This window comes from Argiope bruennichi, chromosome 2, assembly GCF_947563725.1.
Source record: "Argiope bruennichi chromosome 2, qqArgBrue1.1, whole genome shotgun sequence".
NCBI lineage: Eukaryota > Metazoa > Arthropoda > Arachnida > Araneae > Araneidae > Argiope > Argiope bruennichi.
The window spans coordinates 28,113,013-28,132,142 of NC_079152.1; the positions used below are offsets into that span (position 1 = coordinate 28,113,013).

Below are 19,130 nucleotides of genomic sequence, written 5' to 3' on the forward strand. Positions count from 1 at the left end.
ATCTTTCATATTAAAGTTGTATGTTAAAAAAGTGAATACAATTTTGTTGATTATTCTAGCGCTCATTTTATAAGAATAAGAAGTATAGCTTTTATTACTTTTCTGCACATTTTATTTTCTTATCTTTTTGTCGACATAATTTTGAATTTACCTTCAAAATATTTGAAATCATTATTTCATTACTTAAACATAATTGGAATAACTTGATACTAATTTCATCATTACAAATTATATCATGCTAAACAAATTTGCCGCATCATTTCTTTTAATCCAGGTAAGAGCAACTATTTGAGAACTACTCATTGTTAAATTTTAATGGACCTTAAATTTCAAAACTTGATTGAAAATACACATTTGCATTTGAATGATCAATATCATTATAACATATTACGTGAATGATGTTAGAAACACAAAACTGTGTTCATGTGAAATATACTAAATTTTTCTGAAAGTTTCATAAATATAATACTAAAAAAATGTATATAGTTTACTTAAAAAAAGAAAGCAGATATATTTTAATTTTTCTTTCCTCAAGAAATTAGAAATATATGGATAAAATTATAAAAACAAAGAGATTTTTCTCTAAATAGAGTAGAAAATAATTTGAATTTAAATAAGATTCATCTCAATTTGAAATGTAAATGTTTAACAACTATAACAGAGTTTCAGAAATTGCATTTCATGGGAACAAAAAATGCGAAAATGCGCCGTCGCTAGCAGCTATACATTATTAAAAAAAATTTCTAAAATGCAAAAAACGTGCATTGTAAAAAAATAAATTACAAAATTTTCAGTGACATTGAACATTGAAAGTATTAATTTCTGCTGGTTAAATTGGCTTTATAAAATTTATACTTTTGTTCTTTAAATGCTTTTTTTTTTATTTTTTAATATGTTTTTCAGTATTTTTTTGGGGGGTGGGGGGAATTTTTATATTTAATGCTGTTTTCGTTATTCATTATCATGAGACAAAAGTTTTTCATTTATCATTAAAATATTTAAGTATTTAGATAAAAAAACATTCTATTAAAAATAATTACTAATAAATATTTTTAGCATTTCTTTAGTGTAGAAGCTTGAAATAGTTTAAGATATTAAAGAATTAATTGCATAATATAAATCAATCTTCCAACCTCTATAAACCTATAAGAAAAAGTCCTAAAACTGAATTATCCAATTTATTTGCAACGACAGTTTACTAACACATCACACACCCCAGGGGGGGGCACCTCGAAATAAGGATGAGATGCTTCCGGCATGGTGGTTGGATCTCGCCACCCTGGAGGGAACACTAATAGGTGGGGGATCTGGCTCCTTCCATCGATGACGGAACGTACTTCCTTCGGGGAGGGTTGTACCGTGGCCGGTGGCGGCCCTTAGGACTCAACCACAGTTCCCGCCAATGTTGCTGTTGCGGCGGTCCGGTCATTCAGTTTTATGGTTTATTCCGTGTGCCTTCGGGCGGGTCGGAGAGTTAGATGGTTGACTTACTCACACATCTCGGGGAGGGGAGGAGCACATCGAAATGAGAATGAGGTGCTTCCAATATGGTGATTGGATCTGACCACCCCTGGAGGGTGCACGAAAAGGTGGGAGTCTGGCTACTCCCATCGATGGCGGGAGGTACTTTCTTAGGGAAGGGTTGTACCTTGGCCGGTGATGGCTCTTTAGACTTGGCCACAGTTCCCGCCAGTGCTGCTGTTTCGACGATCCTGTCATTCTGTATTTATTATCCGTATGCCTTCGGGCGGATCGGAGAGGCAGTGATATGATTTACACATAAAACACTTAACTGAAAAAGGAAGAATTAATTGAATATGACTTAATCCATTTTTTGGCCTATATTCAAAGGAAAAATTTAATTTATGATTATTTTATCTATTTTTATTTAATAGAATTGAAAATCTTGCAAATTTTACAATGAATTTCATTATTATAAAAATAATCATGTAATTTCATTTGACTTTGTTATGCATAAACAAGCAGTCCTTGCTGTATGGTTATTTTATTTCCCTATCACTAAATTTATCCTAAGCAATAGAATAGAATGTTTCAGTTATATAAAAAGAATAATAAGATCAAAAAAGAAAATGATGTGAATGCAGTTAAGAGAATTTTCTCTTTGTGAATAGTTGCATGAATGTCACTATGATTTTTTTTTTTTTTTTTTTGACATCTGACGACCCATACTTAATTGTTTTCCACTAACACTTTTTCAACAGGTTTGTAATTAATGGATATCCGGTTTTTATCACGCCATTTTTCTGTTTTTGGCCCAAAAAAAATTTCTCATTCAAGTTGGTTAAAAAAACAAATGCTTAATGGAAAAGAGAGGAAAAAAAAATCAACTTCTTTCGGTGCATTGAAAAATTGTTTACTGGTTTCTTTACTTAAAAAGGGAAAGAATGAACCACTGCTAAAGGTTGTTTGTTTTTATCTAGCTGAAAAAAATAATTCGTTTTGAACTTCTAAATATTTTAGGGTTTTTATATAAAAACAATCTTTTTAAAGAAGTTTTATGGAGAACAATAATTTCAATTCGTGTGATAAAAATTGTAATACAAAAAAAAACTATTTCCGAGCCCGAAACCTTTTTTCAATTTCTACAAATACAAGGAAAAAAATGGATCTAAACACCTCAAGAAACAAAAGAGCATTGTTATTATTATAGTTATTTCTCGATGTCAAATCCTGATATGTATTTGTTAATAAAGTCGCTAAATGTAGTTTTATCCAAAAGATTCTTAAATGCAAAAATTAAAATCTTGTGTGATGAAATTTAGTTTATTTCCAATATGTATATATTTATAAGACATTGCTCATTCTTCATACTTTTTTATATAAATTCGTCTAAAATTATTAATTTTTTTTATAAATTTAATTATATAAATTAAAATTAAAATTTTAAAATTATTTAAAAATTATAAAGTAATTTTATTAAAAAAGATGGAAAAGTGAAAAAAATTACTATAGAATTCTCTTCCCATTCTTGAGGAATTTCAATGTTATTTTCGAATTCATAATTTTTTATATCGAGAGGCCCTCTTTTTTCAATTTGTACTTTCAAATAAGTAATTTTCAACTTTCGAAAATTCTTATTGTTTTTTAAAATACTTATTTATTGGGAATGATTTTTATTTTTAATTTAAATTGGAATAAAGCAAAGAGATTTTATTGGAATGAAGATTATTTCATTTGATTAGTTTTTTCATATTTTTTTTTAAATCTGTCAATAATATTAAACACTACCAGGTTTATTTAATGAAGGCATCAAAATTCAATTTATTTTGTCGTCATCTAAATTCTTTTACACTTTCGGGAAACTATATTTTATAACATTTATAGTTTTTAAAAAATATAAATGTTATAAAATATAGCTTCTATGTTCGATACTTTTCGAACTATTTTTCTTTTTTCCCCCTGTTACTTCATAAAAAGGACTTCAGCAAATCAGTTCTTTTATCACAAACAATAACACAGAATGTACCAAAATATCCGTTACAAACTTTGAACATCAGTCTGTCAGACCATGAACTAAAAAAAAAAAAAATTAACACAAGGTTTATTCAAAGATAAATAATAATAGATAATATGACGCAACAGAAATACGCGCTAAAAAAGAAACTCGATAATGATGTAAAATCACTTTATTGACGAAAATAAACTTTATTGCAGATTTTAATGGAAAAATTAATTACTGAATTTTAGAAGATATTCCAATTTTCATCAATCTGGAACAATGAATTCTTACATCGCGAAACGAACGGATTCTTGAATCCGAATGCTCCAAGGCTCCTATGATATTGGCGGGTTGGCGATGATTGATGGCAAGGGGATATCACATTCCATGTACCGCATGCGTCGTTACAATAATAAATTCATATAAGAGAGTTTGACTCATCATGATAGCATGCTACTTGTTTACTTTATTTGACGGCAAAGACAAATCAAATCGATTTATCCCTGCACATTGTCCAAACAAAAATTCATAATTACATTAAAATTGTTGGAATTAGTTTCGATCTGTCATAATAAAGGTTTACTGTGTGAAATGATCTGGCATCTTTTCATAATTGGTACTTGCGCCTGCTACGGTATCTACGATACTGATAAGTAGACGATGATCGATGGTGCGGGTGTATCATCTTCCGTGTACCTTATACATACTTACAGTAATAAATCCATATAAGAGAGTTTGTATCATCATGATAATATACTACATGTTTGCTTCATTCAACAATAAAGTCCTATTTCCACATATTGTTCAAAACAGTGAGTGGCTTAGATATGTACCAGGGATTTTTCATTTTCACTTACGGGGCCATAAATGCAATATAAACCAGTTATGTTTTATTGAATATATCTATATTACGATCCTGATATCTGCTTTCCAAAAAGTCGGCCACATTGCTCGTTAATGGTCATAGATCATGCTTCAGAAGATAATTTCCTATGTAAAATTTCATCGTCATCATCTGACAAAGATCTCAAAAAATTTGTTCATAATTTTTGGGGACATTGTAAAGACAAACTGTGGACTTAATTATGTTTGCAAGTAAAAATCACATACAGAATGTCATTTTATACTCTTATGAATATTTGTCACATAAAAAAAAAATCTGTCTCCTTCTGAACAGAAAATACATATATTTTGAAATTTTTTATATACAGATGTAACTTCTATTCTTTAAATTTGAAAATACTCTGACGTGTATTAATTAATTGCTCGCATAAATAAATTTAAATTCACTACTGAGCAGATTTAAGTGAAAATTTCCTCGTATTGGCAATTGTACATTAACCATTCTATTTTTTCTTTCATAATTTGCCATTTACTTAAAACTGAAGTTACAGATACAATACATATTATAAAACATAATAATAATAAACAGAACTAATAACATAAACTAATAACATAATAATAACTAATAACATAACTAAACTAATAACATAATAATAACTAATAACATAACTAAACTAATAACATAATAAACAGAAGTAATAGATAACAATACATATTATTTGAAATTTTTCATACACAAATGTAACTTCTATTAATTAAATTTGATATAATCTGATGTGTATTAATTAATTGCTCGCATAACTAAATTTAAATTCACTACTGAGCAGATTTAAGTGAAAATTTCCTCGTATTGGCAATTGTATATTAGCCATTCTATTTTTTCTTTCATAATTTGCCATTTACTTAAAACTGAAGTTACAGATACAATACATATTATAAAACATAATAATAATAAACAGAACTAATAACATAATAATAACTAATAACATAACTAAACTAATAACATAATAATAACTAATAACATAACTAAACTAATAACATAATAATAACTAATAACATAACTAAACTAATAACATAATAAACAGAAGTAATAGATAACAATACATATTATTTGAAATTTTTCATACACAAATGTAACTTCTATTAATTAAATTTGATATCATCTGATGTGTATTAATTAATTGCTCGCATAACTAAATTTAAATTCATTACTAAGCAGATTTAAGTGAAAATTGTCTCGTACTGGCAATTGTGCATTAGTCATTCTATTTCTCTTTCATAATTTGCCATTTACTTAAAACTGAAGTAACCGAAATTCCGACTATGAAACCAAACATCCTATTACAACATAATCAAAACTGCTTTCTTTTAAGCAGTATTATTTTCCCTTTTTTTAGATTTTTACTGTTATTTACATAAATGTGAAAAAAGTGAGTTTTTCTTTGGCAATGCTTTACCTCCCTACTTCTTAAATATTTCAGTTTGGAAACATTCAAGATTCTTAAACAAATGTGGTATGGGTATTTTCTCTCCGTCAGTGAACTTTAGTTTGGACTTGCTACTAAATAAAGTCTCAAAAGTGTTGTTATAACTAAAAAGATCCAATTAAGCCTTCCAAATCCCAAATTTTCCAATTACGTGATTACCGGATTGCTAAATGGATCTGAATAAGTGTGAAGTGGAATTAGTAAATGATTGAATTATATCAATACAATATTCCTATCATTATAATAATCAAATCTTTTGGGCTATTAAAGTTGTTCTTACTGGAAATGAACTAATGAGGAGTATCATTATGAGATATTAATTAAATTTTCATTAACTTTATTCTTTATTTCATTATTGAAGTGTTCTATGATTCTTAAATTTTATAAATAACAAGGTAATTAATGTTCCATGAAAGGTACACTAATCTTAATAAATATACTGTTCAAAATGCTAAGAGCAAAATACCGCTGATAGGAAAATGGCGATTTATTTCTGATTATTTGCTCCAATTCTATCAGCTTCATAGGAATTTATGATCCACACATTCTTCAAGTGCCTCTATAGGAAGATTATACATATTAATGCTTCTCCTAAACGAATAGGTAATCGGTAAGGATAAGGATTAATCTGCTATTAGCTCAGATGCATTGATGCAGTTATGAATATATTTTTCAGATGAATGAAGCTCTTAACCATGCCAATGGAGTTTTTAACCCTATTATGCAAATCCTCATTTCCAATCATTCATTTATAAATGCAACGCATTAATACACCGATTTGAATTAACTGTATTTCCATCAGCTATGGACTGATATATAACTATTCAGCAAACAGGTACTTGACATTTGTTTTTTGCCATTCTTATGATTTAAAACCAGGTTGCTACCTTCCAAAAACGCTTGATATTAATAAAGAGGAGTGTATTAACAAAAGTGTATTAATAATTGTGTACTAATAATTGTGTATTAATAATTGAAATAATTATAGCATTTTTGTTACTACTTCTTCTGAAATGGTTAGAATCAGGAATTGTCAAAATACAAATGCAAACTTATCAATAAAACTTTGGAACTACTAAACTATACACTATGAAATATCAAATCATTAGAATCCTCTTTAAAGCATTAAACAGAAAATTTAGAGTTCCTAAGAAAATCAAATCGTGGTAATAAACATTTTAGTATGAATGAACATAATCATATTCAAAATAAGAATGACAAAAAAGCACCAGTGATATAAATCAACGATATCACCGGTGTCGTGTAATTATTCCATTGCTGTAAATACTCAAATATCATTTTAAGTTTGAAACGGTAAAGAAATATAAATCTTTCTAAAATTTAAAAAATGACAGGCTTTATTTTATTTAAACTTTCTTTCAGTATTCTTTCATTTTTTATATCATTTCTAGACCTGCACCAGATTTTTCTCTACACTGGGCCGATTAAAGATAGTAACCATTTGTGTTACCATCTTCATATTTTCATGCGTTATCGTACGAAAATGTACACCTTTTGTGACTGCATAGCTAAAAGTTGAATTTTGATACTAACAGACACCTGCTATAATGGCTACAGATAGACTAACTATTTTTCTTCTTTTAGTTCTGCCAACGGAAGCCAGGATTCAAGGAATGCCCTTAGTGCTCCTCTCAGGGGATGAGCATGAGTTCACTTGCGAAACGAGAGGATCCCGACCAAGGGCCCTTACCACCTGGTGGTTGGACGGACATAAGATAACTGCAGGAGTTTCAGAAATCATGAGAGAAGCAGGAAACGTCACATTCAGTACCCTTTTATTCACTGCTACTCCGAGGGACAACGGAAAGAGGCTACTTTGCAAATCGGCCAACCCCGCTCTGCCAAAGATGACCGTAGAAGATGAAAGAATCCTCAGAGTCCACTGTAAGTTACAATGATTTTTAATTAGATGTTAAGTTGCAGTCTAGACTTCAGTAATATACTATCTTAATATTTCTGGTAAGAGCAATTAAGAATATGATTATTTAAATCTAATGTTATTTATGTTGGATATTTTTTTGCTATGGACTTAGTAAGATTACATGAACAAATATAGAGGGATTTATGTATCACATTGGATATATATTACAATAAAATCGAGAGTCAAGGAAGGAAGACTATTCCTTAAGTATTCTGTACTTTTATCTAGACTGACATCAATGTGTTGTTGTGGCTTATCCCACCTGGGCGACAGAAACATCAAACCAGGTCCATGAGCCCGAACGTCTTCACCATTGTAGCACAGCCTCATAGTGTTCTCATTGTCTCCTAATCGACGAGTCATGATAAAAGGGCTGAAAATGCCGCTTGAAGATGTCAAGGACCCAGAAGCAACAAAGGCTGAAGTCTGACTTTGCCTCATGCCTGTATTGCATTTAGCTGAGCATAATGATATGGCTTTCACGCCTTGGGTGACCCTACCAGGAGAATACTCTCCCAACGTACTTCGTCCATTCCACACAGGAACACTCCCCTGCCGCGATGAGGCAGCAATGCAGGACTTTCAGGCAGAGACTGACATCAATATATTTAACGACTCATAGTTATTTTATTTTTGAAATAGAATGGATATTTGCTAATATATTAATATGTACGTCATAAAATGTAAACATAAGTCAGTAAAGATATTTATCGTCAAAATTCGTAATCGTTCTTCGAAAGTTAGGAATGGAAATAGCAATATACGTTATTTGCAGGGACGCTAAGAGATTAGACTACGAAATGAAACACGTATTGTTATGATTATAAATGAATTGAAAGACGTTAGTAAATTGCTGCCTGTCTTGCTATTGGCATTGGAAATACGTGCAAAGTTCACAGTTCCTTATGGGGTAATTCTAATATACATATTTCAACTTTTTTATAAGAAATTTTAAAGTAATTTATGAAGCATTTTTCCAATTTATTGATTATTATCATATTAAAAATTGAGATATAGTTCATAAATAATGATATAAAAATTTCGAATTAAAGATTTAAATATATTAAGTGAATTATATTATTATTAATTTTTATATGAAGTTTGCTACTTCCAGAATTCAAATTCCAAGTCACACTATTAGGTAGGCACTGATGTGGCTTGAATTTATCAGCATTTTATACTGGACTATTTAAACATCTGCAATCAGATGTTTTGAATACCTTAATTGTTTCAAATTAACTCGACGTAACTATACACAGCGTAGGTTTTTAACATAGTCAATATTAATTGCCTTTAAAATAAGATAATGGTCAGGTAGTGGCTGTGAAAAAATACCTACTGTTTGATGTAGCCCCTCCCCTAAAATAGAACATTGTCATATACGCATATCTGCATACATTCAAAGCATCATATTAATAATTAAAAAAAAACCGTGGGGCATGCAAAAAAAAATATATCTTACTGCTTCACTACCCTTCTTTTTTGGAGGAGACCATATTGAACACTTATAACTGTGCTGAATTTAAATTTTTTGATTTAAGATGAACGATAAAACTGCACTTTGTTTTCTTCTAAAAGACCTGGAAAGTTGGGTTATTCCTTTATAACCACCCTGTATATCTGAAGTAGCCATGAGAAGCATTTTCTTTATTTTTCTCTACAAGTAATAATAATAGTTAAGAGAAAAAGATCTACGCATCTGCCGAGGAACGCAATTTCTACTCTCTCAAGGTCCCTCTCTCGAGTTTTGATCTCGTATTTATTATGTATTTCGACAGGGAACTGAGTCTCCATCTCTTCTCATTCTCAACAGTTTATTATTATTTTCAGTGCCTCTACAAATTTTATATCTGTTAATAACTAAACCTCATTTTTACTCTCAGAATCAATATTCATTGCAATCTGTACAATGATCAAAATCTTTCAGTTATTTTTGTAATATGTAATCGATCAACAAACGTTTACAGGATGTCTGAATGTCAAAAAAAAAAAAAAATATGGAAATGAATAAAGAATAAATGAAATTTCTAAGGAGAAAATATGACCTTCTTATATTTTGAAAAGAAAAATTATTTGACTCACCAAGAGCAGAAAGCATAGGTTTAATCGAAGTAATAACAGTGACATTAAAATTATATATATATATATATATATATATATATATATATATATATATATATATATATATATATTAATCAGACAATAAGAAATTTCATTAATTTCTTAGAAAATGTTATAATTAAATCGAAATCAGTTCGAAAGCTACATTCAAAAATATGATTATTTACATTACTATTGACGAGATATAAATTTATTCAAATCGATGGAATATTAAAATTATTTGATGATGATGTCGCGCCCGCTTTACTACGGAAAGGGGGTGCAGTAGCTTCGGAGGGTAAAGACCCCTGAGTATCCGAGGGCAGAAGTCAGACTTCTAGCACATATGAAGATGAAACGCACACATTCGCTTTCACAACCCCTTTTTACAGGGGGGCATATTCACACACTTCACAGATAGAACACAGAACAATCATGCACGAACCGGGATTCGAACCCGGGGAAGATGCGCTACCCCTCTACAAGGACGCCGGTATTAAAATGATTTAAGTAATCTATAATGGACCGTGCTTTGAAACTAAGTAAAACAAATTTATTTAGAGTAAATAACTTGAAGTTAGAATACAACATTTTACCTTCTTTCCTGTTTCGGAACCCCGAAATTGAAATTTCAATTGTTCGACATAATTCGGCTTCGACGACTAGTTGTTCATTGAGAATATTTGTTGTATTTGATTAGGATTAAAACATTTTGAAAAATGTGATGATAATAATTCTCTCATCAAACTATTTTTAGACATCTAATCGTGATCGACGTCGTGATATTTTAATAGCCTTACGCTTGTTTGCGTATTGTATACTTCAATTTCTCTAGCGAAGTCGAATCACATGGTATAGTGAAGTATGTTCTAGGGAATTCAAATCCCATATTATTAAAAATGTCAATATAAATTAAAATCAATCACCAAATTATATACTACCTTTCTCAGTAATTTAGTCTTACTCTTTTATTCCTTATATAAAATTTGTGTTCAGATAATAAACTGAATCTTTCTTGCTTTCAGTTTTTAACAATTCAAAAAAAAGATCACCCGATTAAATATTTAATGAAGTAATAAAAAGGGTTTAAATTCATTAAAAAAACAATCGTTAAAAATTATGCAAAAAATTAATAATTGCCTAAATTCGGGGGGGGGGGGAATCAGCAGGAACAATTGGATTGAACGAAAATACATTTTTTTTTTTTTTTTTTACAAATTTTATAATAGTGTAAAATTGCAATAAATGTTTTGAGAGTTATTGACAGGAAAGTAACAAAATACCGATTATTTTAATTGATTAAAATTTTACAAAATTGCACTAAAAGATACATATGTATTCTCTATCATAGATATATAGAGAATGCATATGATATATATCTATATATCTATGAGAATATTTGTTGTATTTGATTAGGATTAAAACATTTTGAAAAATGTGATGATAATAATTCTCTCATCAAACTATTTTTAGACATCTAATCGTGATCGACGTCGTGATATTTTAATAGCCTTACGCTTGTTTGCGTATTGTATACTTCAATTTCTCTAGCGAAGTCGAATCACATGGTATAGTGAAGTATGTTCTAGGGAATTCAAATCCCATATTATTAAAAATGTCAATATCAATTAAAATCAATCACCAAATTATATACTACCTTTCTCAGTAATTTAGTCTTACTCTTTTATTCCTTATATAAAATTTGTGTTCAGATAATAAACTGAATCTTTCTTGCTTTCAGTTTTTAACAATTCAAAAAAAGATCACCCGATTAAATATTTAATGAAGTAATAAAAAGGGTTTAAATTCATTAAAAAAACAATCGTTAAAAATTATGCAAAAAATTAATAATTGCCTAAATTCGGGGGGGGGGAATCAGCAGGAACAATTGGATTGAACGAAAATACATTTTTTTTTTTTTTTTTTTTTTTTACAAATTTTATAATAGTGTAAAATTGCAATAAATGTTTTGAGAGTTATTGACAGGAAAGTAACAAAATACCGATTATTTTAATTGATTAAAATTTTACAAAATTGCACCAAAAGATACATATGTATTCTCTATCATAGATATATAGAGAATGCATATGATATATATCTATATATCTATGATAGAGAATGCATATGTATAGAGAATTCATATGTATAGATATATATCAAATTTAGCAGCTTCTGACCAAATAATTTGTCTTGTAAAACACTGATATACTATGTTTTCATTATGAATCATCTGTTACTATACACACTATACAATTCACTATGGGCTATGATCGATTTTCAGCGTGTTCAGAAATGCGATCAATAAAGGTTTCAAGCATTTCATTTGAAATTAAACTTTATACAAAATTGCTGAGTTAACCCTTTCCTTTGAAACAGAGAACGCCACGTATTGGAGCACTTTAACCATGTTTATCATAATTGTGAACTAACTATCTGTGAATAACTTACCAAGTATCAAGCGGATAAATGGAGGTGATAAATTATTCCGAGACTTGGTGGAATATTTCCAATTCATTACATGAATAGTTTAGTTAGAGTGAAACTTGACTCTATTCAGTGTTTCATCAGCTCATCAATATGATTAATTCAAACTGTGTTCCTTTTGACCACAAAGATGATTGAGGCAAATGGTTATCTCCCTTTGGTAAAAAACTGATGTGTGAATTAGTATAATTTCTGTATCTATTGTATAGACGATAAACACTTCAAGTTTCAATTAATTTTTTTATGAAATTTATTTCCGCATTCAGTTGTTGGTTTTGTGTATTCTGGCGCACAACGAACAAAACGTCATTATTTCGTATTCACGTTCTTTTTCCACATTATCACATTATCTGCAGATATGATGCTCCAATTATACATATTACATAGTTAATATGTATAATTTAGCATAGTTTAAATAGTTTAGCATATTACTATCATAGTTAGTAGCATAGTTAGGATATAGAATACGCATCAAATTACTCAAATGGTATTTACACAGAAAAGGAATTAAGATAATTATGAAAGTAATACTCTTTACATTACATTTATAGTTTGGTAGTAATTATTTTATAAATGTAATATTTTTATATAATATTTTTTTAATTATTCAGAAAAGAATCTATGAATAAACGTGCATCCTTTAAAAGAATTGTTCAGGAGAGTTCATTAAATATACATGAAGCTCCATAAACGCAGTGGAAATTGTTGATTTTTTTAAATTTAAAATCGAGAGGGAAAACAAAATGAATTTTAATATTTAATAAATTTTATTTTCTTTATTTACATACAGTTAATCGTTATACGCATAAAATTTTAAATCCTAATTATTTTAAATAATGATTTTGTAAAGGGATTTGTTTTCTTTTGTTTCGGATTGGAAAAATTATTTCTGGTTAATTAATCTATTGAAAGTAAAAAACAGTTTTATCCTCTTTTTAAAATAATCAGTATTTTTTCAGATTTGTTATTTAAATACTTTAGAAAGATTCTTGCGTTACAATACAAAGATCATTTATTATTGTTTAAAATACAAACAACATAAATAATATTTAATACTAAAGCTAATCACTTTTATTCTTAAACGAAAATAAATCACATTTATTTTGATTTTGATTTTTAAAAAAAAGGACACCTATTTTCTTATTCGTGTAATTCTATGTTTAAATATATAACTTTTGTTGTCTTAAAAAATTTATACAACCTATTTCTTTGGCAGAATTTTCAACATTTATAAGAAAAAATACTTCGGAAAGCCACTGATATTTCTGACTAATCGACATTCCTAAAATAAATATAATTCATGTGTTTTGTCATTGTATTTTAATATCCTGTTTATTTGGGCCACTGTTAAGAAAACTTTTCGAGGATAAATTATTCGTGTTTTGTTTTCTCAGTTTTGATTTCGTTTATTATATTATTAGACGACATTGTGATAAATTGGTTCACCTGAAATCGCACTTTATTTAATTTAAATATCTTCTGTATAGCTTGGTATTTATGTTTCATTTCAACAAAACAGGAATTTGACAGTTGAATTAATCTAACTGAAAAGACGTTAACAATAAAATAGAGTTCTACAGCATCATATTGGTCATGAAAAATTTTAATTTCTATGTATTCTATTTCAAACTAAAATTTGCATTTTTCAGCAGTACGATTTCACTTTCCGATTCCTAGTGCGAAACACTGCATAGGTAATCAGCAATATATTTCTTCTTGAGGTTTCAACAATGAAAGAAAATAACGGAATTACTTATTTAAAAACACTATAAACACTGTTTGAGCTTTTTGCAGTAAGGAAATTTATTGTTGAACCTTAAAACGAATATTTATTCTTAAAATTTCCAGAATTGGATGAACAATAAAACTTTTTTCATGAAAAAAAACCATTTATCATGTTTTAAAATGGTGTAAAAATCAATTTTGTGAAATTAAATTTTCAGGAATTCTCACCAATAAATATCAAAACCACAATTAATTCTTAGTTGATTAAAATTCTTTATAGGATTTTAAAAATATTATATGTGCACATTCCCACCCTTTAAAATATTTTTGTGCTAAATTTTGTAGATCTAGGTGAAATAATCTATCCTATACCATGAACACACTCACATGCATTCTCTTTTACTCTTAATAGCGATAATAGTCAAAAATCGATAAAAAATGTCTTCTAAATTAACAAAACCGATAAAAAAACGTAATTTAGTTGTCCGTTTTGTTAAGAAAGAATTATAAAGTCATTTTACTCCAAACAAAAAAGATTTAATGAGACGCAAGTATATTCTTTTATAAGTCTTAATAACATTGGAGCAATATAAGACAAATGATAACTTTTAATTTTTATGTAAGTCTACCTTTAAAATAGAATATCTTACTAGCCTGTTTAAACTAGTACTCGGATTTAATCTCAAATTCCGTAATTTCTCAGAAGAACTTCAGTGAGTACCTTTAGGATTATTTCTCCTTCAAAATCTTTAAAAAAAGTAACTATTTTTAGTTAAGTCGGCGCATTAACTTAACGAAAAGGAAAACGATCTCAAATAAGTTTCTGTTTTAGCACGTGAAGGCATTAACAAACGCTTAACGTGCAATTTAATGATCTCCTTGAGGCACATCTCCTTCACGTAGAGCTGAAGGGAGCCAAATATTCTTGTCGATTTAATCAATTATTTGAGTGGATCAGTGCATAAAGTTCCCATTATGTTTGCTATAAGATCAAATTCTTCGTGAACTGAGGATGAACAAGTTGAGCTCGAAATCGATTTTCTATAACTATTCCTCCCTTTTCCCATCATTTTCCAGCTCATCTTCAAAAACTAGTCACGAACAACCCAATGGAGAGAAATCGATTTAATACGTGCGTTCTGAAGTCTTAAACATGCACATTGCGTTCTCTTATGAAGATGTGTAGGCGGACGTGCGAAATTTCATGGCCCTAACTGTACCATATAATGCAAATATAATTATGAAAACGTATCGCTTTTTCACTGATTAATGTCAGTTGCTTTTTTTGAGAGCAACAGTTTCTTTTCTGATAAATTTATCTTTAAATATGTTTTCCAGGTTTCGTGACAAATTTACTACACTAATAATTAGGGTGTCTGTGTTTTCTAGATGCCTTATCAGACTATACGTAATTAAGATGCAAGTGAGCTAAATTTAATATTTTATAATAAAGGATATTATAGATACGATTAAGAATTTCAACTTCATCACAAATATTATATAATCACTTATTTTTCAATGCTGGAAAAGAATACGAATTTGAAATAACATTTATATTTGGCAAAATTATTACAAATCGAATTGTTCACTTTTTTTCGGGGGGGGGGAGCGTTTAAAACCAAATGTTTTAGGGCGATGTTTATTATATGTGTACATTTTTGTAAAAAATATTTTTATTTTTTATATGAAAAATCCAACATATATCCAAAAATAAAAAATAAAAGAATTTCACCCATGATAAATTTATCTGTTAACCTTAATTTTCTGAGTTCCTTCACATGTTCATTATTACTAAAATAATTACAGTCTAAGAGCTTCATAATATTTGAAAATATCTTTTTTTTTCATTGTTGTTAAAAATTCTTATATGACTAAATATGTAATAAGCTGACATACTTTAAAACTGTTCATAGTGATAGACAAAATAAACTGGAAAAATATAATAAAAAAAGTTTTAAATAATGGTACAAAAATGAACGAAGAAAAACATCTTTTTGATTAAGCCATATGGCCAACCATAAAACCTAAAAAGAGAAAGCCATAAAAACCGAAAAACGGAGATCAAAATTTGGTGGAATGATTGACTGCTTCTAAAAAAGAATTTAAAACTGTTACGGTGACAAATTGGAAACACTTAGCCAAGAACAGAACGGCATGGAATTTAATTCTAAGAAAGACCAGGGCCCACCCGTGACTGTTGGACCGATGAAGAAGAAAAGTGATATAATAATACGCTATAATAAATTTGATTTATATAGCGTATATTATAGCCTTTATCTAGTATAGCGTATAATATAATTAATTAAGTTAGGACGAAAAAATATTAGATCTAAGGTGTAGCACTTAGAATATAATCAATGATTATAGTAAATTATCTAATAGTTACAAACCTTCCATCAGTAATTATCACTAGATTAATAATATACTCTTTGGCAGCCCGTTTTTTATAGAGCAAACATTGGGTCCACATTTTTCCTCTGGCGTCTTCAAGAATATTTCGTAATACTGTAAAATACTACTGTGCGAGATAAATGATGAACATTGAAAACGACATGAGTTTTCCTGTCTGATACTATTGTAAATATTTTTTCCTTTTTTTTAGGTGTTTAGTTTCAGGTGACAAATAGAATATAATAGCAATGGACACATGCATTTATTTTTAAAATACTAAATAAAATATAAAATTACATAGCAGGAAAATTTCCACATATTTCATTGTTGGTAGAAGTTGGTACTCTTCTTTAACTATGAATAATTTCTTTTGGTGACAATAGTCTCCAACGCTGATAATTAAATAAAATTTATTCCCATTCAAAGCCACAAAAACTGTAAAAAAAATTGTTTCCTTAGAAAAAGATCAATTTTCATGAATTTACGTGAGTTACAAATTCATTAAATCCACGTGTTCAATGTATTTGGATTTCTGTTAATTTTAATCACTGTTTTTTTTTTTTTTGCAAGATCTTGTTTTTCAAATATAAATTTTATTGAAATAAAACGAAGAAATAATCGAAACATTCAGAATCTGCCGTTTGGAAACGAAAATAACGTCGTATTCATTAAATTTCGATAAATTTTATCTCGAAGTTCAACAAGAGAAATTGAGAAATCAGCAAGAGATACTATAAGTTTTATATGCATATTCTTGATGAAGTTATGCGCTTTAATTCTATTCGTAGACGTCAAATGAGTTTTAAAATATTTTTAATTCTTTTACAAAAAAACAAATAATTCCCATGTATGAAAATGTAAAATCACATATTTCCATACAGTTATATTTTATAATAAAAACCTACAAGATCAGCGATTATTTGCTGTGATTTTTTTTCTACAATGCAGTTCAGCTAATTAATTTCAGAATTTAAGTTGCAATTTTATAAATATGCTTTTATTAAATAAAATTATTAAATTCTAAGAATTGATTCTTGATAAAGAAAGAAAATTTCCACTTATGATATTATACTATCTCATATTTATAACGAGCTGCAAATAAATTTTATTAAATTATTAATATGTAAGCAGAAGACAAAATCTAGATTAGTAAGAGGAGAATATACAGATGCGAATGTGTCCTATTAATCCTTCCTAAATTTTATTAGTATTTTGGTTTTAACTGACTGTTGATTTTCAAAGCACATTCACTAATTTAATCGGTTGCATATTTTTATATTTCAATATATCTTCTATACGCAAACAAGCTCTGACATTTGGAGTTGTGCAAGATTTTGTATTTCATAGTAAAATTGACTGTATTATTCCCTTTGTTTTAATAATTTGAATTTTTAAATTAATTAAATGAATTTTTCAGAAAAAGTCATCAATCCAAACGTTGTCAAAAAAATCGGGGCAATTTTTAGTGAAAATTTCAACTAGGTTTCCTCAATTCCGTTTTAAAACCAGTTACACTCCTTTAAAAGAAACTGCATTAAAATCAAAGCCCATAGTAAATGTAATAAAACTGCTAAGTGATTCTATTTCGATTTTTCCCAAGTCAGAAGACGTGGATGCATGCAATAATGCAATTTCCCAAAAGACAAAAATAAACGTTACTTAATATATATACAGAGAAGGAGTGGACATCAGTCAATGCAGTCAATGCATCGTTTAATGATTGACTGCATTAAACGATGCATTGAACTTGAGAGTTTACCAGGACTTCAGTTTCAATTGCCTTTAACAACTAACACTCGTGCTTCATTTCAAAAGAAACGTCTAAGTGTTGTCTTTACTTCAGAATATATTGTCATTACCTCAGAATATACAGGGTGTTTATTTAGTCCCGGACCCATTTTGATGTTTAATAACTCATAAAATAATAAAGATAGATTTAAATTAATAACATAAATGGTTAAATAGACTCAAAAAGTTTCATGACCCTTGTCAATGAACTTCCACGTGTGCCCCCTTCGTCGCACGGAGAATATCAAGTCGATGGTCATTTTCACGCCAGGTAGCGGCAAGCATGTCGGCATCCACAGAGCCTATTGCGGTTGTAATTCTGGCTTTTAGGTCATCAATGTTCGACACTCTCCTCAAGAAAACGTTGGAGGATCTTTTTGGTAAATTCTGAAATTTCTCTGTGCTTGCACTATCGATTTCGTTTCTATGAACCACCATAAAATCTGTGTTTTCTCTTGTGGTGTATGCATTCTCCTTAATATCCGCTCGAATAAAACCTCACATACAAAAGTACTACATAGAACAAACACATGAAAATTAAATATAATATTGCAATAGTTGCCAAAAACAAAAGAGAGAAAAATGCAATTAATAAGCAGACGATATTTAGAAAAGTACAGATATTTAGACTGGAAAATGAAATTACCTGAAATTAACCACACGCGCAGACGATACTTACAAAAGTAAAAATATTCAAACCTGAAAAGGAAAATATATGAGTTATTCCATCAATAAATGCCATAAGTTTGTTTATATCTTCATTATTTTATGAGTTATTGACCATCAAAATGGGTCCGGGACTTTATAAACACCCTGTATTTTGCAATATATTGTCTCGCTTAGAACTCTCTGGATTGTTTTAAACGTATTACTGAGCTAGTATGAAACCTGTTGATTAAACATACACCAC

The 19,130-nt window shown here is 29.0% G+C and overlaps 1 protein-coding gene across 1 annotated transcript in view; it reads left to right on the top strand.

Annotated features, from left to right (window-relative positions):
- LOC129961655 (neural cell adhesion molecule 2-like) overlaps positions 1-19,130 on the top strand; it is a 229,545-nt gene that overhangs the window by 62,946 nt on the left and 147,469 nt on the right. Inside the window, exon 2 of the mRNA XM_056075181.1 lies at positions 7,396-7,695. Within this exon, the coding sequence (XP_055931156.1) occupies positions 7,396-7,695 (300 nt within the window). The remainder of the gene's footprint in view (positions 1-7,395; positions 7,696-19,130) is intronic.